At 40.7% G+C, this 22,109-nt stretch overlaps 1 protein-coding gene across 2 annotated transcripts; it reads right to left on the bottom strand.

Annotated features, from left to right (window-relative positions):
• Positions 1-1,978: 1,978 nt before the first annotated feature.
• On the bottom strand, positions 1,979-22,109 carry smg6 (SMG6 nonsense mediated mRNA decay factor). Of its 2 annotated transcripts, none has more exons than XM_038708410.1 (19): positions 21,968-22,109; positions 18,384-20,799; positions 18,001-18,193; positions 17,434-17,544; positions 14,936-15,042; positions 14,574-14,652; positions 14,210-14,320; positions 13,615-13,830; positions 11,582-11,643; positions 11,292-11,437; positions 10,812-10,925; positions 9,422-9,596; positions 7,828-8,047; positions 5,947-6,126; positions 5,557-5,724; positions 4,900-5,044; positions 4,467-4,729; positions 4,242-4,323; positions 1,979-4,112 (listed from the first exon to the last, which is right to left on the bottom strand). In XM_038708410.1, exons 1-19 carry the CDS (start codon positions 22,086-22,088, stop codon positions 3,982-3,984), a joined length of 5,040 nt encoding a protein of 1,679 aa, XP_038564338.1. In that variant the 5' UTR covers positions 22,089-22,109; the 3' UTR covers positions 1,979-3,981. The 2 variants fall into 2 exon arrangements, with proteins under 2 accessions (XP_038564338.1, XP_038564337.1); XM_038708409.1 differs by having other exon boundaries at positions 13,615-13,845.

Genomic DNA, 22,109 nt, shown 5'->3' on the forward strand with positions numbered 1-22,109 from the left:
CAGGGGCGATAACCAAGTACTGGACATTTATTCCCCGTGTGTGTATATTTGGTCTCATGCACTTTCAGTCACTGAGCTTCTAACCTGATTAACTGTTTCAGTGTTAATGTGGCTTCTACTACAAAAAGCTTGTTGTTAATGCACAGACAATGTTAAAAAAAAAACTGTTTTATATATCCTAGAACAATAACAGATCATCTCAGGAAAGATGGCCCAACCAACATTTGGCTGTCCAAGGACCCCACTGCGCATCAGACCTTGTTTCTAAAATGATGACAGATGTTTTACATTAAAAGTCCATCATTTATTCTGGTAAACAGATATTGTGCAGACTAAACAATAGTCTAATTGTGTACTAAAATATAACTATAAAACTATGATTAAGTCATCCGACCTGTAAGGTGAAACCTATGAAAGCATGTGTCCATGACATGGAGTGATATGACTAGGTATTACATTGTTATATAATATGAATACGGTTTAACAGTAAAATGAACAACTACAGATGCCAGGTGAGCTTCCCTGTTCTTTCAATGGATCTCAAAACCTCTGAACTCTGTCCCCAAAGAGCTTGGCAAATTGACACCAGTGCATTGACGTTTCCATTTCTGACAGTGTCACTTTTTACGTCACGTTATGTTTACATCAGGGAAGCATAAAAGTGGCCATTTATGTAGCTGAAGCCTCTGTTATTTCTACATTCACAGAAATACATTTCATTAAGATGTTGTTGCTCTGGCATGAAAAAGACATCTTATCGCGTCAGTAGAAACGTGACACCAAATCTCATAGGATTAAATTATGTGGCTGTAATCTCAATCTAGAAAATAAAGCACGTATGCAATGTGCAAGGCAGCAGAGAGGTTAAAGATGGGCATTCCACAACAGGCTGCAGGCTGAGAGACCAATCAGCTTGCAGAACGAGGCTCAGAGGGCTTTGATTGGTTGTTTGGTAGCCCTGTTGTCATGATGATGGGAATCAGGTCCTGCCTGTGTGGTCTGTATCCAGGCACAGAAGTATACTGAAGCAAATGATATGGATGGATAGGCTGTTGAACTTTCCGTCCCTGTAACACACACATTTATGTGTGTATATATAATGTAGATAAATTAATCCCCTTGAGTATAACCATAGATGTGTATTCAAACTAGAATAACACATTTGTAATGGTTGTGCTTGTCTGCAGTTGTTAACATGCTGAAGGAGCATATTGTTCCACTCCTGCTTGTTATTGAAGTGTATTTCTTGTAACAATGAGTGGTAGGAAGCCTCTAAGCACGGGTCTTAAGCCGTTGGTAGGAGTGCACCGACAATGTATCAGCTCTGAGAAAAGAATTTCAGGAAGTCATTAAACCTTTAAACTAGTTTAGTTGACCTATATATTTCCGTTTGTCCATGTCATAAATTTATGAAGACATTCCCTCTATTGAAGTCCTACACCCCAAAACTCTTTACTAGCTCCTTGGTTTCATCGCTGTGCTATCTTCAGCTACCACATGAGGGCACATCATAGACTGTATATAAAGAGGGGCACACATGTGAAGGTGTTGGTATGTCAGTGACTTAGATATAACTTTCAGCAGATCATTTGCTAATTTATAGATGCATGTTGTTTCTTGTAATAATTTTGATTATCTGGGTTTAATTATTATTGTTTTAACACAATTTTTCATTTAGTGATCTAAATGTACACAAAAACTATATATCCAGTTTTTTTTGTTTTTGTTTTTTTAAGTGAAAATGGCAAGTTTTGATGGTCTGGCTCTGTTCGTTTCTACTTCAGATTCCAGATCCTGGTATTGTGCATGCTGGCTCACTGTCACAAGTTACTGTAACACCTGAATATAACAGAGGTATAGTTAATGTTATTAGTATCACCTGTGCCTTAACTGTTTGACAAGTCAAAATGTCTGCTATGAAAAAGGCCTATTCTTACAATATCATTCTTCATTTGCACATTAATAAGGTAAAGAACACTGCCTTCAAAACATTTTAATGATGGAAGATGAAATGGGAATTTGAGTTAAACTGATTATGTATTTACAACATTTGCGCCGAAATTTAAACACTTAACACAGTAGACTGCACTGAACACTACAGTAGCACCAGAACAGAGGGGCTGGAAAAAATGCATAAACCTGTCAGACGTTTCACACAAATACAGAAATATCAACTGCTGGTGGACGCTGTACGAGCCTAGCTGAAAAAGTACAAGACAAATAGGAAGCAAGCCACATCTACACACCATATTACTTTAAATCCATATACCCAAACTGTGATGAGTGAATTAATTATGTATCATGTAACATAACAGAGGACATAGGTATATATTACATCTATTTTGAGCATCCAGCTACTGGCTGAAACACACACAGAAACATACAGTCTCCAAAAAAACGTAGAGCAACAAAAACACAAATACCAACTTTTTGTTAAATGTTGACAGTCAAAAGCTCAAATTCAATGGAAATTTTATAGGCTATATTTTCATTTATGTAATTGTTATACTTCATGTATATTTTTTCAATTAAAAAAAAGGGGATATGCGACCTTGAAAAGGTCACACTGAAGAGGAAAACAGATATTAAATATTTCAAACAAACATTTTATGAAAGTGTAAACTGCTATGGTGGTATTAACTGAAAAGCACAAAAAGACTGATATGAGTGTGAATAGAAAATAAAATGAAATAGTCAGCAAAGGTACTCAATAACAAGGTATATGCAAAGTCACTGTTAAGGAACAAACCATATCCTAACATGGTGGTTGTCTGAAGCAGACCTGGGTGTAAGTTTGTTTGTCTGTTTTAGTTTCATTTTTTAAGTGACAGATTGGTAGAATTTCAAAATCAAAATCCCATAAAATTCAACATCAATTTCTGGAGGTGAAATCCATCACCACAAACCAATTAAGTAGTCTTAATATAATAAATCTCAGATTTTTTATGCTGCTCATGAACAGAAATTAGTAATTCACAAATACATTTGCCACCAGATCTGATAAATAATGGATTCAAAAGATTATTGTTGACACCGTTTTGGGGAAAACTTTAAGAGTGATCAGTCTACAAAATGGAGAAATGTTCTGTAAGAAGGAAAGGAAACTTTTTACTGGTATGAGCTCAAAAAGTTGCGTTAAAACTAGGAAAATAAATAATAAACCAATGTTGTTGTTGTTGTTGTTGTTGACGACATTTTCCTTCAATACCAAAACTTAATCTCAGCATCAAGCTGGAAGAACAACCCAAGTTACCAAACAGGCATCGATCACTTCCGCGATTCCTTGGAGGTGTTGAGGTTGGATGAGGGGTCTTAATTAACCCTTACTATAATTAGCCACTTTTTAATGTAGTCACAATGACTCTCCAGCTGTGCCTCTCTCCGCCTACCTTTCTTTCTGCTTTACTGCAGAGGCCAAAGCAGTCTATATGACTGGGCCCTCAGAGCAGTGTGGAAGTGCCAGTTATGGCCTTCATTACTGCTGTCTTTAATCAATTAAATGACCATAAACACTCTCCCTTGCTCTGCCTCATTCTACAATTAGCTTCATATTTGAATACTGCTTGCAGAGTACACACTCACTGACTAGGCGCAGAGGCTCAAGGCTGGACCAGACAACTTACAAATCAAATTGCTCCATTTGAACCTCCTTACTCCCTTCCAGTCCAGCCTTCCTGAGACTTTTCATGTCTCCCTGTCTCTTTCTGGGGAAGCTCGCTGATCTTAACACCCACACCCCCACACACACACACACACACACACACACACACACCATCACAAGGGGGAAAAAGCTCACTGAAACCACCCTGCTCTCACTACATTTGCTTGTAATTCATAAGAAGTGGTGCTTTGCTTTCTTAATCATTTCCTCGCCCCTGTTTTCTCCTCCTCTTCTTCCTCTGCTTAAGTGTGTCTCCTCTCCTGGCTGAGTGGCAAGCAGGCTTCAGCAGTTGGGTTCCTTTGATTCCAGCTTAGTCTGGTTCAGCCCACTTTGGCCCAGCTGAGGAAAGCAGGGATGTCTCGGACTGGGACGTTGCGGGTCAAAGCTTTGACGCGCAGGTTACGGTCATCTGTAAGGAGTACCACCTCCCTCTGGAGCTTCACTGTCCCATCTGTGTGTTGGGGAAGAGCCAATGAGTAGTAAATAAGACTTTATTCACATTAAATTATGCAAAGTGTTTGCACGTGTGAGGAAATATGAACACTGACAATGACAATTAATGACGGTCAATATTACATACTTCTCTGATCGGGCATGAAATCTTTTGCCTTGTCTTTGCAGTAGTGGAGACAGCAGGACAGAATCACATCATCATTGTTACCCTGACGAAGAATAGAAAACCAAGTCAATGAAAAACAGTACAAAGATTTGATATAAGTAGTCATGTTTCATCAAAAGCTGCTTCTCAGCAAAATGAAACATCCTTATTTCATTGCTGAAACCAAAGAAATATTTGGGCTATCACCTGCTGTCCAGAGGTGTCTTCACTGCGGAAGGCAATAGACTCTAGCTGATTTCCTCTGCTTGTCAGTGCTCTGAGGTACGGTTCCCTGGCTTCGAATCCTTTTTCTAGGAAAGCCACTGCCAACCGGGCCTTCTCCTGCACGGCCCGCACATGGGCCGCAGTAACATTATAGTTGCCACGACTGCCGGTGCCGCGCCCTCCTGACCCCACTCCGCCACCAAAGTTGTCCTGGCCTTTAGCCAAGCCGTCTAACTCTGTAATCACTGAGAAACAGAACACACATCACACCATGGGTATTTCCTTTTAAACGCTAAAAATCAGACACATGGGGTATTCTAATAATTTTAAACATGTCACAACACCACAATTAAATGCTCCTTCATCCCTCTTACTACAGAGCGTGGTCATCCTTTAACTTTGTTTCTTGTCTTACCGATGAGTGGCACAACTATTATGTATGTCCCACACTGAAGGAGTTTCTTCAGCCCTCCCAAGTGATCAATGAATCCATTGGTATCTGGAACCAAAAAGAGAGGCCTCACTTCCAGCTCCAACTGCCCGCCTGTCTGCAGCACCGCCTGCAACACACACATGAAATTTGATGTGAAATTCAACTCTGCCACAACATGGTATAACTGCACACACCTGCCCTTTTCAATTAAGGCCCTTTCAGACACAACACGCTTTGACCTGAGCTCACGGCTGGGCACAGTGCACTCTGCCAGTCAGTGGAAATAATGGCTTTCAGAATGCAGTGGTGCCGTTGTCCAGTTGTGCCAGAAAAGGCCTTTACTGTACTATTAGACACAGGCATGACCAGAAATAAAACCAATTATTTCCGCATCACCTGGAATGCTTTTGCCTTCACACAATGCAGGATCTGAGTGTAACTTTTTCTTAATGCAATTTTACTTTTACATTTACTCATTTAGCAGACGCTTTTATCCAAAGTGACTTTCATTTGAACAGACAATGAATGATTTTATATATATATAAAACTAGGTGTCAGATGTACAGACATATATGCCAACCTAAATGCAATTCCCAATTTCAATATATTTATTGTTATGCATGTATATGCCTGTTTTACCTGTATTTTATCCCTTCGCTTTTGCTGCTGTGCCAGTTTGTTGGTGAGGGCGTGGCGGCGCGCCTTCAGCTGTCTGATGTCATTCTCACTCTCTCCCGCCTCCTCGGGATCCTCCTCCTCTTCTGATGCGGAGAGAGAGGACTCTGCCTCGACTATGACATCATCAGCCTGCCATACATACACAGACAAGGATAAGACCAATTTTTTTAGCAATTTGGCTTCTACTTCTATTGACAGCCTCAGTTGCAATAAAAATGTAATTTTAACATTTCCATAATTTTGTGTGGCTCATAGTTTGAAAGAAAGGAATGCATTCAGAGATGAAAAGAACAGAGTGGGATAAGTGAAGACAAGAGGTTATTAGAGGGAAAGTAAGAGAAAGACATTCACCTCTTTCTCTGTTAGAGAATCCTGCCTGCTCCTTGTATCCATTGAGCAGCTAGGTGGAGGAGAAGTTGCCACAGAGATGTATTTGCCTCCCTTGAAGGCCAACAGAGGCTCTTCCTGTCCACACAAAGCCTCCAGAAAGTACTTGAGTACTGTCACTCTCTTACAATCTGCTGCTATTGCCTGAGGAAAGAGGATGAAGGTATATGTGCATGAGAGGGTGATTAGGGTTGCATGTAAAATCCAGGTGACAGAAGAATAATCAGTAGAACATTCAGTAATTCTACAGGAGTGGATGTATGTACCAGGGCTGCAATGTTAAAATACACTGCTCAAATAAAGGGAACACCTAAATAACACATTCTAGATCTGAATGAATGAAATAATCTCATTAAATATTCATTTCTTTACATAGTTGAATGTGCTGACAACAAAATCACACAAAAATCATCAATGGAAATCAAATTTATCAACCCACAGAGGTCTGGATTTGGAGTCACACTCAAAATCAAAGTGGAAAACCACACTACAGGCCGATCCAACTTTGATGTAATGTCCTTAAAACAAGTCAAAATGAGGCTCAGTAGTGTGTGTGGCCTCCATGTGCCTGTATGACCTCCCTACAACGCCTGGGCATGCTCCTGATGAGGTGGCGGATGGTCTCCTGAGGGATCTCCTCCCAGACCTGGACTAAAGCATCCGCCAACTCCCGGACAGTCTGTGGTGCAACGTGGCGTTGGTGGATGGAGCGAGACATGATGTCCCATATGTGCTCAATTGGATTCAGGTCTGGAGAACGGGCGGGCCAGTCCATAGCATCAATGCCTTCCTCTTGCAGGAACTGCTGACACACTCCAGCCACATGAGGTCTAGCATTGTCTTGCATTAGGAGGAACCCAGGGCCAACCGCACCAGCATATGGTCTCACAAGGGGTCTGAGGATCTCATCTCGGTACCTAATGGCAGTCAGGCTACCTCTGGCGAGCACATGGAGGGCTGTGCGGCCCCCCAAAGAAATGCCACCCCACACCATTACTGACCCACCGCCAAACCGGTCATGCTGGAGGATGTTGCAGGCAGCAGAATGTTCTCCACGGCGTCTCCAGACTCTGTCACGTCTGTCACATGTGCTCAGTGTGAACCTGCTTTCATCTGTGAAGAGCACAGGGCGCCAGTGGCGAATTTGCCAATCTTGGTGTTCTCTGGCAAATGCCAAACGTCCTGCATGGTGTTGGGCTGTAAGCACAACCCCCACCTGTGAACATCGGGCCCTCGTACCACCCTCATGGAGTCTATTTCTAACCGTTTGAGCAGACACATGCACATTTGTGGCCTGCTGGAGGTCATTTTGCAGGGCTCTGGCAGTGCTCCTCCTGCTCCTGCGGCCTCCTCCACGTCTCCTGATGTACTGGCCTGTCTCCTGGTAGCGCCTCAATGCTCTGGACACTATGCTGACAGAAACAGCAAACCTTCTTGCCACAGCTCGCATTGATGTGCCATCCTGGATGAGCTGCACTACCTGAGCCACTTGTGTGGGTTGTAGACTCCGTCTCATGCTACCACTAGAGTGAAAGCACCGCCAACATTCACAAGTGACCATAACATCAGCCAGGAAGCATAGGAACTGAGAAGTGGTCTGTGGTCACCACCTGCAGAACCACTCCTTTATTGGGGGTGTCTTGCTAATTGCCTATAATTTCCAGCTGTTGTATATTCCATTTGCACAACAGCATGTGAAATTGATTGTCCATCAGTGTTGCTTCCTAAATGGACAGTTTGATTTCACAGGAGTGTGATTGACTTTGAGTTATATTGTGTTGTTTAAGTGTTCCCTTTATTTTTTTGAGCAGTGTATAATGAAATACACCTTTACTTTCCACTCACCATGTCAGTGTGCCTGTCTGTGTAACAGGGCTCCTGTGGTGCAGCCAGCAGTGGTACAAAGCCAGCAAGAAGCTTGTCCTCCTTCAACTGCAGCACAGTCAACTCCTCATCTCCCTCGCTTTCTTCAGTGTCAGCTTTGTACAGCGGCACTTCCTCATGGTCCACGCGTGCCAGCATATTACACAGGTCTGCAAGGCACTGCCAGACATCAGGGCAGCAACTTGATAGAGAGGAAAAGCCACAAGTGATGGTAAGAGATGAATATAATAAAGAACTACTTTCTGAAGCTTTATAGAGTCTCAGTTCATTGTTTAGCTGCTCATTGTGTTGCTTTCAGCTGGGCTTCAACGATTATGTGGATTATAATAATTCGTCAACGTGGAATTTTAATGTTGACACATCGTTCCAGAGATGGGGAGACAGCAATCTTAGCGCTTTTCTGGTTGTTCATTTGTAACTGCAATGCACTACAGGAAGTGCTGGGAGCAGTATCGCTTCCATTTTCTGCCATGATGGCATGACTGTAAGGCTACTCATGAAGAATGAGAACTATGAATGATGGAGCCACAGAGAAAGAGACCAAAGCTTTAAGCAGTATGGGAGCATTTCACCGAAAACAAACCAGCAAATTAAGTTCAGTGCAAACATTGTAAAGCAGAGTTGACATTTCACAGCAGCACTACGGCATTGGCATCTTAAACGCAAGCACCCTGGAGCTTCTCCGGATGGGTAAGTTTTAGCAACCGTTTTGGGCTTTAGCCAACTGGCTATAATGTTAGTGTCATAATGTTTGTTAGTTTACCTGTTGGAAAACAAGGTCTCATGGATGGTGCTGGCTAAAAGAATGCTATTTCAGTTGTGTTAGCAAACACGTTAAGTGCAATAGCAAATCAGCGTATTAAAGCAGTAGCCTACCCTGTTTCATCTTCTTATTTTTTCCTCGTATTGATACAAAGGGTATAAGTACAAAAATAATTGTTGACTAATCAAAAATATAATCAACAGATTAGTCGACTACTAAAATAACCACTGCAGCCTTACTTTCAGCTAGAGCAGGCAGTTGTTTGCAGTTAAAAACCCACTGCACACTACCTGCTGAGCACCAAAGAGCAGACAGACACAGTTGGTGAACATAGTGAAGCTTTTATGTGAAGGTTCTTAGTCATCCAGGTCATAGTTATCCAAAGGAGGTTAAAGTCAAGGGCAACTGGACTTGGTTGCATATCCTAGAAGACGTTTTGTCCCTCATCCAAAACATTTCTTCAGTTCTGACTGACTAGTGGGGAAACTCAACTATTCCCTACTAGTCAGTCAGAACTGAAGAAGCATTTATCAGTTAAAAATAGCTAGATATTTCCCTCTGGAATTACAAGAGAGTGAATACTGGACTAACCGTTTCCAGGTGGTCACACACGGTTCAAAATGAATGCAATTTTGCTCCATAACTGCTCGATATGTAAATAAGCAACTGTTTGACAACAAGTTTACCATATCAACTTAAAAAGTGATGATATGCCAATGTTGTGTTCTCAACTTGTTTCCACTGCCCACAAGCGGCCAAAATTATCTGTTACTGCAGGTTTCAAGTACTCACTCTATATTGCATGGTGGTGGGTTCCACAGGTCGGGATGACCTAACATCCAGTCAGACCAGACCTTGATGCTTGGCAGTAGTTCTCTAAGGTCCAATGGGAAGGCAGAGACCCTCACCATACCCTCCAGCTCCTCCCCTTTACCCCTCTCCTCTCCATCTGCCACGGGGACTGGTTCTGAAAAAAAATGAGACATTTTTATAACACCACACTTCATACTAAACAAGCTAACAATTCTAACAAAGGATGTTTTGAGTCTGGCATAAAATTCACAGTATGTTATCACAGCTCTCTAAATAAAGAAGGATAAGTTTATAATACAAGATGTCAAGTTCAACTGAAGTTACACTTCCCTTTGCATACAGAAATTGTAATGGCTATTTTTAAAATTATTTTATTCATAACTAGGGGAGTGACAAGATCTTGTGCCATGAGATCTTGTGAAATTAAAATGTGAGGAGAATTCTCGTCAGGTCAAAAGATGTCTCGTGAAACTCACGAAATCAACATTTCCTCACGCTGTGAAAAACAAATGTATAACTGATAACGTCGACTGAATACTGAGTAAATGCAATTTATTCACTGAGTAAGTGCAATGGTAATAAAAGGCAAAATAAAAAAATGTGAAAAACCTTGTTCAGTATTTGGGAACATTTTTCATTATATTCGGTTTCGGATTCAGCCAAGACTTTTTATTTCGGTGCCAGCAGAGCAATAACATAATGCACAGCAGAGTATAGGGCAGGAAGACTTAAAAAATATTGTGAATTCTCAATAAATGATAACGTTAGTCTTGTGATATTACATCTTTTTTTCCCTCAACATGTCAGAGAACACAGATATGTGGTTTTGAATGTGCAGAAAGTTTTGAATATGAGCAGAAAATGTGCTGAAACACAGGAGCTATTAAAGCCCAGGAGTTTATAACTATAATTATTTTTACTAAAGTTAATAAATTTCTCATTGAGGTGAAAAGGTGGCACGTGCACATTTAGGTTACATGAGGTTACTTTCCCAAACAAAGACACAAAAGAGGAGGCTAAATCATGCCTGCATGTGTCCTGACTCAGCAGGACATGATATTTAATGAGAAAAGTTGAACAGGAGAAAACACATCTAAAAGTATTATATTCTATTATATCTTTATATGTTGAATTTTCACATACACTTTGTTTCTCTTTACATTAATAAAAAAAATTCCACCATAAATTGGTGCAGAAATAATTAGCATAATGCAGAAAATGGATTTCACATAATTGAAGATTTCTTAATAATAATCTAAAAATCTCTACATGTCTCGTCTCGTCACACCCCTAATCATAACAAAATATCTTAAGATTTTTCCAGAAATTTATCTTAAATAAATTCTTCAAATACTTGCTGAGTGTGTACCTGCAGGAGTGTCCCTGAGCAGCTCTGTGCAGCGCTGCACCAGCAGTGCAAACATGCCGATACCCAGGGCAGTGCTTTGCTCTTGTAAAACGTGCCGCACTTCTCCTTCTTCACCTGACAAATAGAGACAAGCATTTCTTTGTATCAATATTACCAATTGTGCGCAGCCCCAGCATGCATGTTAATTTTCTAATTGTAGTCATGTTGGGAAAAGAACTACATGCTCAATTGCATAATAAAGAACTTACATGTTAGAAGATGAGATTAAACATGTGTCAAAGAGCAATTATCAATTCTGCAATAAACTGAATCACAGTTTACACAACATCTTAAATAAAATCCATGTTAATCACCTGCCTAATAATAAAAAAAGTTTTTCAAAGGATATGGATTTTTATGGATTTTGCTGATAAACACAATGTATGTAGCTTTAAAGCAATATTTGTTGTTTGATGTTAATATGGTGTGGTGCAGTATTACCTCGGTTGTGAGCATTGTGAATGGTGAACATGTTGATGGTAATGATCTGCAGCAAGTGCGTGCTGCCCAGTAAGGAAGGGCCATGCTGGAGCAGCGTCCTGAACTCCTGCAACACACGACTAGCCACTCCTGGGAAGGATTCCATGCTGTGTAGACAAGACACACACATTGATAACATCAACACAAAAAAACAGACACAAAAGCACCCTCAAAAATAAATTTTTTAGATGATATTTTCCCCGCTTTAAACTAATGAATTTATGAGCTGGAATACATGAGACATCACTCACCCCACTTTAGTGAAGAGCTTTCCATGTGCATGCAGGAAACTCAAGATGAACCTCTTATTTAGCTGAAGAAAAAACAATAAGGTCGAAAGAACAAAAGGAAAGTATTACTAATCTCTGGAAGGGTAGGGTCATTGGTAGACTTTTGCTAAAAGATTCCTTTTAAATGAAGCATCACCAACAACAGCATGTTTGATGAATTGATCTCTGTCGATTAATTTATGTCTTTTACCATCTTAAAATGTAAAAGTGAAGGATGGGAAGGACATGAAGGAAAGAAGGATTACATCCCCATTTAATCCATTCGATTTTAGACAATGAGAAGGTGGCTATACAATGTTTTTTAAATATTTATATTTTTAAATAGATAGCAAAAAAAGCATGTATTTTTAAGTTACAGTAAGAAGGTATAGTCATAATTCACTCCTCATAATAAAGCGCACTAGACACTGGACTTGAACATTAACAAAAGCTAATAAATTAATTTACAGTGTTCTTTATAACACTACAGATAGTTTCTGACTTCTTAAAATACAGACTACATATTTCATATTTAGACACATTTCTAAAATATTGTGATTGAAGTTACAAACGGAACATTATCGGTTGATAGTGCCATAAATATATGTATATGTGCCATAGAGCTTGGCAACTTTGTCTCAAATAAATCCAGGAAAAACTCTTTGGGCACCCGTTTCACTTAGCTATTAACCCTTCAGCACACCACATGACAAGAAAACACATGTCTTCATCCAGTGATAAAGCACAAGGAGAGGATAGGAGCTGATGTCACCATTTCAATGCACCTGGGAATTTGAACAATAGCGGTGGAAGGAAATAGACTGAAAGGCTACTGTAGCCGTACAGAACAAAGAGGATACACATACAGATCCCTCTTCCAACAGGATACACTGACAAATAGTTGACAAGAGTACTTTGGAGAGAGACCAAAGTAAAGAAAGTAAAATGGAAATGGCACAAAGCTGCTTATCACATTGTAATAGGATATTTAAAGTGACTATTAGTAAAATCATTGGGACTGAGATACAGTATGTAAAAAAACTGGTACCATTTTTAAAGCACACAGCATAAGAAATAAAGTCAAACAGTAATCAGGAAGGACAGACAGCGGTGTGAAAAACTGTGATCTTTCACTAGAAAAAAAACCCTCCTGAGAGTAACACATTATTCAGTGTTCAATCATGAATCAGATCACAGCAACCACATCTTAAACTATAACTCTAGCACAGAAACCAAACCGGCTGATATGGTTGGATGCATGTTTGACCTGAGTACCTCCCATTGGTGGGGTACTAGACGCACACACCTGGGAAGACATCCCCGGAAGGACCTAGGACATCTGCCAGCTTTCTGCTCTCAGATCTCTATCTGCATCAACATCACTTAGAAGCTACTGACAGATGATTACCAGGAAAATATATATAATGCATCCTGTTCACCCAAATGTCACTGTGACAACTGACAGAATACACGGCAGACAAATGGATGGATGGATGGATGCCCAACTACTCTGTAACATACTTGAGAATACCACCGTTCCACTGATGAATCATTCAAGCAAAAATGATAACCTGAAAAACTGCCAATAACAACAGATGAATGAAGGGGTAAAGAGAGGGTTAGAAACATCTTTGAACACAGAACAGCCTTAAAAACATTAGTAAACAGAAATGAAGGCGCAGGAAATATAAAAATAAAAATGAAATGATGACAGAGGACATACTGAATGAGAGGAAAAACAAGACCAAAAAGGAAATAATAAGTTAGATTACAAAAAAGAGAGGGGAAATGAAACTCTATAAATCCGTGTGGGAGACGTCTGCAGGCACAAGTGTCTCTTAGTGTTTTGAAAAGAATAAAAAAATCTCTCTAGAACCAACATCAAAAATACCTGGTAAAAAATATGCGCACACAGACCATCATCTTTGAGTGGAGACATGTAAAGGCTTATGACGCACAGGACTCGAATGTGCGTGTGTGTATGAGAGACAGCAAAAGAATGAATAGGATCTTACATCACTAGCGCTGAGACTGCCCAGCTCTCCATCCTGTTCAGAGTCTCTGCTGGATTCACTGCCTCCTCTCTGTGAGGATGAGTTTGCTGCTTGTCCGCTGGGGCGAATCCAAATCTCCACACGTGCTCCATCTTCCCCTCTTCCTCTTCCTCTTACTGCTGGACCCCTGGAGCCTCCCTCATGCTCCTGTCTCCTCCTTCGCTCAAGCTGCTCTGCCTTCAAGAACAGAGTCTGTAAAGTCTCAGCATTATCACCAGATTATAGGAAACTTGACCAGTTATGATAATATGGTAATTACTTCTAATAAGCTAATTATTGAATTAACACACTAATATACCCAAGTCATTATAATTGTTTTATATAATACATGTTAATATCTATATGATAAAATAGGTTATTGTATCTTGTGCAGGTATGAATCAACATTGCCATAGTAATACAATCAACATCCTCTAAAATTACTGCTAACAAACCATGACGGTTCATTTCCAAAGTTCCAGAAGTCAAGGCAGTGTACTCATATTAGCCAATCGTTTATCATCATAAAAACGTCAATCATCTGACATCAGGGGAATGAGCGAAGTGTGTGTCTCACCTTACGCTTGGCTTCCTCAAACAGACTCATCAGGCTTTCCTTTGCAGTCAGGATGGGGTTGGAAGCTGCCAAGCTGCGCATGTAATAATACACAGCATCCAACTTCCGCTTCTGTAAGTGTGAGAGTCGGGAAGAGAGTAAGCGGAGGGACATATCTACAAAAGAACGCAACTATGTGTGTGCAAACGCACCATTACTCAAAATACAGTTGCATTTTTCATCTCCTTGACATGCCAGTGCCAGTGCCAAGAGAGTCAAAATCCAGTAACTTAATGCAAATTATCTATTTATACTGGCACAGACCTTTTTCAGCTGAATATCCAACTCCAACCTTCCATCCCTACCTAAACAACATATGACTTACTGTATAGACTGCCAGCAAGGCCAGCTGGTTATATGGTCGTCCATTTTTGGGGGCAATCTGTTGGGCTTTCAGGTACCAGCTAAGAAAAAGGCAGAAATATGTAGTCATGAGATACTATCAGAGAAACTTTGTGGAAGATTAAGCATTTCAAATTACAAGCTGCTCGAAACCTAGTATGATTGTTAAGCAATTCTCATAAATAATCAGGACAAAATGAAACACAGTTGTCTGTGAGAAATTAAACAGGTGTAAAAATCATCCCACGTCTAGTTGTTCTTGGAAAATCAAGTGTTTAATGCCAATACACGTGCTCTTGGAAGTATGAAAGACATTATACGATACCCAGAGAACGCTCAGCCTACCTGCGAGCCTTGCCGTAGTTGGCCGAGTCACTGGCTTGTTCCCGGTAACGTGCTATATCTCCCTGACAAATCATACAGCGCTGAGCACTGATAAGTGCATACTTTACCTAAAAAAAGACAGAAACATTTTTAACAATTCACTACATAAAAAGTTGAGTTAGGACATAATTTTAAACCCAGTTAACAAGTAGTAAGCAACTGCAGTCAGTGTTTCCCCTACCACTGGAGATATTCTGTTAGAAAAAATTAATAGCGGTCAGGCGTTAAACAAGGAGGAGCGATGCCCTGAGAGTAGTGAGAGTAGCCTCCAAACCACACCAACTGTGTTCAGCAGCATGTGGAGGCTTTCAAGTAATGTTTGATATTGGACAATTCACAATACAGGTGTTGCAGCAATGCATTCATTGTGAATTGTCCCTATTAAATAGTATAATAGTATTTTAATATCCTACTGTTGCAATACATTTAATGTGAATTGTCCCCATAAATAATTGCACATACAACTGACTATTTCCATGTTGCATGATACTTAAAATTCATTAATATTGAATCAATAAGTGATATTTCTTAAAGAATTTTTGCAAATGCAAATTACAGTGTGCAGGCATGGTGACACTCAACGCTTGGCAGATCTCTGTTTATCCTAAGAGTGAGGCCGAGCGAATGAGAGAGAGGGAGACGGTGACAGTTTGCGATGAAAAATATTAGCAGTAAGTTTCAGCCTGGCAGTAAATGTGCAGTGTAGGTCACTTTGTGTCCGTTAATAAAAGTCAGTAGTTTCCTCAACTGGTGGAAAAGTGAAGGCTGTTAGGAATAGCTAACATCTCCCCTGTACAGCAAGTTTTTGGCCGTTTATAACATTAGTTAAATTAGTAACAAAGTAATATTAATTAGCACAGTTGTATGCCATTAGTAGTAACTTACCTACTTGGGTTGAGAACATCAGGTAAAAAAAGCTTAGACTAAACTGGTTTACAGCTCTGTCCTGTGTACATACTGTACATCCTGATAATTATTTTTATAATATTTATCTGACAACTGGTTGTTAAAGAAATGAAGGTGGTGACCATGTAGCTGAGGTTAATGATGTAAATTAAGGATGCAAATTAGCCCTTTTAAACTAATTAGGAGATGTTTTTTTTATTATTATTTTAATGCGCAAATTAAATGCTTAGTAATTATCCAGAGATCCTGCATAGAAAAAAATTAATCGATAATTGTTCAATAATTACATCGCAGCCCTCTGAATCGAAATCGAATCGTGAGGTGCCCGGAGAGTTCCACCCCTAGTACCTGTAACACGCCCGCTACGCGACATTAGTAGTGTCTACCACCCACCCCTGAAAGAAATCCTTGGTTAAACATTGATAGTATATTGCTAGTAACATGGTAATCTGATAATTGACAGGCTCCTTAAATTTAAGTAGGGATGAAACGATTACCGGTTTAATGGTAAACCATGGTAAAATTCCCGATGGTTATTATTACCGTTTTAATTTTAATTACCATGATAACTGGGTACAGTTAACCGTGCTGTTATAATCTCACGGCAAACACTGTCCAGTGTCTCCCAGAAGCAGGCGCACATGCGCAGAATGCAACATCGGTTTGTTTGGTCAATGACAACAGGGCGGAAGACAACACTGCAGAGATTTTTCAGTCACTCTGAAGTCCGGTTGTATTTTTGTTTTTTTGAGAGTGCTGAGGGAAACTTGATTGAAGAAAATAACCTTATAGTGAACACAGGGTGAGTTAACTTTTAGCTTTAGTTTGTCTCTCTGACTTGCTAACAGCGTGTAAACTGAAGTTCTCAGTGTTAGCTGCTCTTGTAAAAACACTACACGTTGTTCTGTTGCTGTGTGGGTCGTGTGTCGGCAGAGTCTATTCGTCCACTGCACATGATAACACATTATGCTGTTTAGTCAACCAACCAGCATATCTAGAAACACTACAGACTCCTCTGTATTTATGTCAGTTTTTGTTCTCATTGCAGTTACTATCACTGTCTTCTAAAGAGTTATTTGTTTTCATGTAATTGTCCACAGGGTCATCTTATTACCTATAAAAAATATAAAATCTTGATAATGCACGCATAATTTTCATTTGTTTACAAAAGGTATTTGCTGTTATTTTATTTTTTATGCAAACAAAATGGCAATTGTATTTGTAGTTTTCAGTATAAAACTTGTTGAAATGGTTTCAGTGTGTGCATCAGTACATTTTAATATTTTTTGGGACATTTTTACAGTACCGTGATAATACTGATAACCGTGATAATTTTGGTCACTATAATCGTGATATGAAATTTTCATACGGTTTCATCTCTAAACAGAAGTGGTCTGCCACTATATCAAAGCTACAAGTTGCATTTTTATTGCTTAATGCAAGGATATATATCGTATATATATTTCCAATTATCTGTAAGATTTATTATTTGATGAATATTTGAACACATTAAAATTGCACACACAAACAGACTAAAGTGAGTATTGCTGTACCGTTTTTCGTAATGGCCGAGCCCTGATAGCCATGCCATCCATGTAATCCTCTAACTTGAACTGGTACACTGCCTGCAGCTTCTGAAGCAGCGCATCAAAGAATAGTGTTCCCTGTAAAACACAATGACCACAACAGACAAGTGAAGTTACGGTGAAAAAAAGACAGATTTTTTTCTCAGTAGTCATCTTTAATGTATGCCTGCACACATACAAACTTTACAGGCTTTACTATTAATTAAGTGAGTGAGTAATAAGAATTCAGAATTTATTATGTTACCACTACAAGAAATAAAAGTTTTAAAATGGTTTTAGACACAAATATTTCCAAGATTTATAGGCAACATATAAATGCTTTGGGTTTATTTATCCCAGTGCTTACCCAAATACTAAGCAAGGTCACAACTGCATATCCAACAGACTGCCTAAAGACACTGTTACTAGGTATATGTCTTGATATATCCACAAGCAATATGAGTCGGGCACACAGATCTCCGATGCTTGACACGCATCGCCAATGCAATAACCTATTTTTGGTGGAGCTGTGCCCTGTTCCCACACATTCCTTACCTCGTCAAGTAGCGTGAGCAGCATGTTTCTGATATGAGGTGCGTTGTCGTAGGTGGGGTCTTTGAGTAACTGCCGGAAGCGCTCAATGACCTGGTAAAAGACGTTCTTCCACAAAGCCTGATCTGCGCTCTGAGAGTCTGAGAACTCGATGTCTGTCAGGATGACCTGCTCATATAGCCCCAAAAGGTCAGCTCTAGAAAACACAAGAGCATAAACAGGATAGTACTTTTTCAATATGCCACATGGCTCACTTCTGTTATTATTAATAAGTAAATATAGTCCCAAGGGAAACCAACAGCCCAACAAGTAGTTTGAGAAAAAAAAAGAAAAAAAAAAAAAAAAAAGTGTAAGACACTTCCATCTTTCCCTCCCCAAATCCTCACCTGAGCTGGGCCATGCGATCCAGTCCATCAGCACTCACTCTATCCCTCGACAGCAGGTTACTGAGCTGGAGCTCCTGTGCATCTGCAGCCCTCAGCAACCTCCCCAGCTCCCCTCTAGCTTGTTGCTCCACCTCTTCATATGTCAAACCACCGCCTGCACCTGGCTGGGAATAACCTGCTCCCCGGTAATTCCCACAGAACTGACCCACACCAGGGCTGGGGTATATTCCATTAGGAGGACCCATTTGGTAGGGCCCCATATGATAGGGATATGGATAGCGCTGGCTTGTGGTGGTGCCAGGATTATGAGGGTTGCTGGTGGACATGGGGTAACTGTAGGGGTTGTCAGAGTTTTGGAATTTGTAGTAGGCCATGGCAGCAGCCTGCTTGGATCGAAAGTGCTCACCCTGCGGGACTGGAGGACTGCCTGCTACCTCATCATCTGTGTCCAGAAAGTGAAGTTGTCCATATCCAGTCCCCGTCTGAAGATATATAGGCTGTTGAAGAGATGAATGCTGTGAGGATTGGGTGCTGGTAAGAGCAGGTTTCTGGTCTGGGTTATTTGGATCCCAGAGTCGTCTCATTCCTCCTCCTCTGCCCCCTCTACTCCTGCAAGCTGCTCCTCCCCTAATTCCACCAAAAAGAAGCCTTTGCCCAACCTCAGGTGAATTGGAGATCTCTGTACGGGCGGGAAGCACCAAAATACCTCCACCTCTGCCACGAGGAACCATGCCTTGCTTGTGATATTGTGCAACCCCACTAGGTGACAAGATACCTGACTGTTCTAGAGAAACCTTTAGGATTCCCCGACCTCCACCCTTGTTTCCCTTTGATCTGTTCCTTTCTTCCCTCTGCCTCTCTGTACTGAGCTCTTCCTCCCCACCTCTTCTTCTCCTACCTCTATCTTCTGCTATGTCACTCATCTCACTCCCTTCCAGTGATTCTGTTGATGATTCCCCATTGGTTGTCCAGCTTTGTAAATGACTCCTTCGTCCTTCTCCACTATTAGCAATCCCCCCTTTGTTATTGTGCCTAGGCTCCAAGCGGGACCACTTGGTACTCTCCATATCCATTCTTAGTCCAGGACCATCCAGGCTGGTCACACTGCTGGCTGAGCTACTGCTGTAAGTCCGATTCCTTGAGCGCCGAATATCTGATTTGGAATAGCGTTTTGAGGTCGGTGTTGTGACGTTTGCATTGTATTTGTTTCTATCGCTTCTTTCAATAGCCCTCTCTCCATTTCTTTGTGTGTTGGCATCTTTCTCAGTATCTCTGGACCGGTTGTTGTTGTTGTCACCTTTTCTGCTTTCTGCACGATTCTCTCTTCCTTTGCTTTGGTGTGTCTCTCCTGTCTTAACTGGTTTGTTATCCCTATCTGATTCTGCAGCTCTCCTATCTCTACCCTTCTCAGCTTTCCCCCGGTCGCTCTTTCCTCCACCACCGACTTCATCACCTCCTCTTCTGGAATCTGGATTCCTCTCTTTTTCCTTCTCCCCACCTCTTCTTCTGCGATTTCCCTTTTCCCTCTTCTTCTGTACCTTTTCTTCCTCCTCTTTTGTTCCTCCCCCTTGGCCTCTCCTTTCAGTCGTTTCCCCTCTCTTGCAACTTAACTCTTCAACATCTTGGCCTTCACATCCCAATTTACTCTTTTCTTTCACACTGAGCTTTTCTACTTTGCAAGTAATTTTCTCCACCGAAGCATCAGAGAGTAATGGAGGATTTTCCACCTCGCGGTTTTGTTGCTTTCTGTCTGGCTCACTAGATTTAGACAGTTTTAAATTTTCCTGTATACCTTTTACTTCTTTATCTTTCCCACCTTGCTTCTGTGTATATGCTTTTTTGTTCCCCTCTTTTCCCCCTGTACTTAACTGGGATTCAGATTCAGTTTTCTGTTCATGCTTCTTAGGGGGAGGCTTATCCAGCTCTCTTCCAACTCCACAGTCCTTTCCCTGAATGTTCCTCCGGCTCCCAGGTTGATAAAATTCTCTGTCTGGTTTGCGGGCTTTCCTTGTCGGCTTAGCAGCTCCAGACGGTTCCTGGTGTTCTCTGTCATTTTCAACAAAGCCTTTTGCTTGACTTGCTTCCGTTTTAGCATGTAAGTGGCTGCTCTTTCTACAGTTCGGAGTGTTACTGCAGTCACCTTTCATCACGTCTAAGTCCCTTTTGTCGGTAATCGTCCCACCGTCTGTGCACCCATGTCTCTCTAAAACTTTTTCAGAGACACCCTTTGTCTCACTCTGTGATGGCTGATCATGCTTATGTGAATCAGCGGCCAGGGGATCACCTTGACCACTTTCTCCTTCCTCACTGTCATGGGGACGGCGTACATGTCCAGCTACCGTCTGGAAGCGCTGCTGATCCGGACGCTTTCCTTCCCGCCTCCTTTGCTGCTTGTGTACGTGATGCTCATGTTCTTCTGCAGAAATAAAAACACACAGACAGAAGAAATTAAGATGCTGAAAGACAAAGTCAGTCATCAATTATCACAGCAGATGGACTACAGGTATAAAAGAACGTGATTAGTATATTCTGTTTTGTGCTTAGCTCCAAGCCCATTCATTCCCACTAAAGACCTAAATATTTAGAATAGGTTTCAAATGCATAGTTTAATTTCTAAAAAGGGCTCAGTAATTTACTTAATCAGATGTGAACTGTAGTTTTTAGCAAACGATACTTGAATAGGAGTAAAAACTGCTGGGGACCATTTACTCTAGTAAGTACTGATGGCAGCCAAATGGTGTATGTTGGATTGACTAAAAATAAATTACAGTCCTCCTGTTCATCATAGTAAAGAAACATGTCACCCAGTCAATGTAGTGTCTCATTGATGTGCCAGGTTTTGGACAACTGGAGGGATAAGCTACATCACGCTCTTTTTATGGGATTTGTTGATAAGAACACAAATAGTGTCTCACACCAGCCATATCCTCTAAAGACACAACAGCTGAAGTTCTGCCTGCTCGGAACCAAGTCACTGGAGATTCAACATTTTACACGTGTGCATTTTCACCAACTAATGCTACCCACTAAACACTAAAGTAATTACGAATGGGAAAGTTACATATTCACAGCGTGCTAACTTAATTTGCAACACGTCCCACAATATGAGAAACACACGTTACTGACTAATTATTATATTCAGTAATGACATAAACCTTTCGGTCTCTTCTACAGAAAATGTAACTGTTGGAGGATAGTTTAGTAGACGTTAGCTAACTCTCTAACGTTAACTAACGTTTAATAAGGTCAAACGTTAACCTTAACGTTACATTCAAATACTGAGGACACATTTCTTCTACAAATGTGACATTAACGTTACTTAAATATAGGGAGTAAATATAAGAAACGGTACAAAGACAATTACTATGGGGTTCATTTGTGCCATAAATTATCTGGTGTAACTGTGGTTGAAAGGGGCGTTCAAGACTGACCGCGCGGGACCAAATAATGGTCAGGCAGAACAGCTAGCTAACACTAGCTAACAACATTAGCTTGTTACAAACTTAGCAACTCCGTAGACTAACTTTCAGCTTTTGTTTCAACTTTCTTCGCTTGAATGTATCGACTTTTTCACGAATGCATACCTTCCATGTATCCAGTTCGATTCCTCTCGCCTTTCTGACAGTCAGAAATATTGATTGAATTCGAAGTTTGAGCTCGGAGTTCCGCAGCTGAGATTCTCACTCGGTCCAGCTCGTTCGCCATCTTTGGTTGATATACTTGAAA

The sequence above is a fragment of the Micropterus salmoides genome, unplaced genomic scaffold (genome assembly GCF_014851395.1).
Source record: "Micropterus salmoides isolate LMB-PRFRI ecotype aquatic unplaced genomic scaffold, ASM1485139v1 Ms_hic_scaffold_9, whole genome shotgun sequence".
NCBI classification, from domain to species: domain Eukaryota; kingdom Metazoa; phylum Chordata; class Actinopteri; order Centrarchiformes; family Centrarchidae; genus Micropterus; species Micropterus salmoides.

Excerpts from the sequence above, each read along its gene's own strand:
- smg6 (XM_038708409.1), bottom strand. The coding sequence starts at position 22,088 with ATGGCGAACGAGCTGGACCGAGTGAGAATCTCAGCTGCGGAACTCCGA. Across the intron at positions 18,194-18,383 it reads GATCGCATGGCCCAGCTCAG|AGCTGACCTTTTGGGGCTAT; the intron begins GTGAGGATTTGG and ends TGTGTTTTCTAG. Across the intron at positions 14,653-14,935 it reads AACTACGGCAAGGCTCGCAG|CTGGTACCTGAAAGCCCAAC; the intron begins GTAGGCTGAGCG and ends CCTTTTTCTTAG.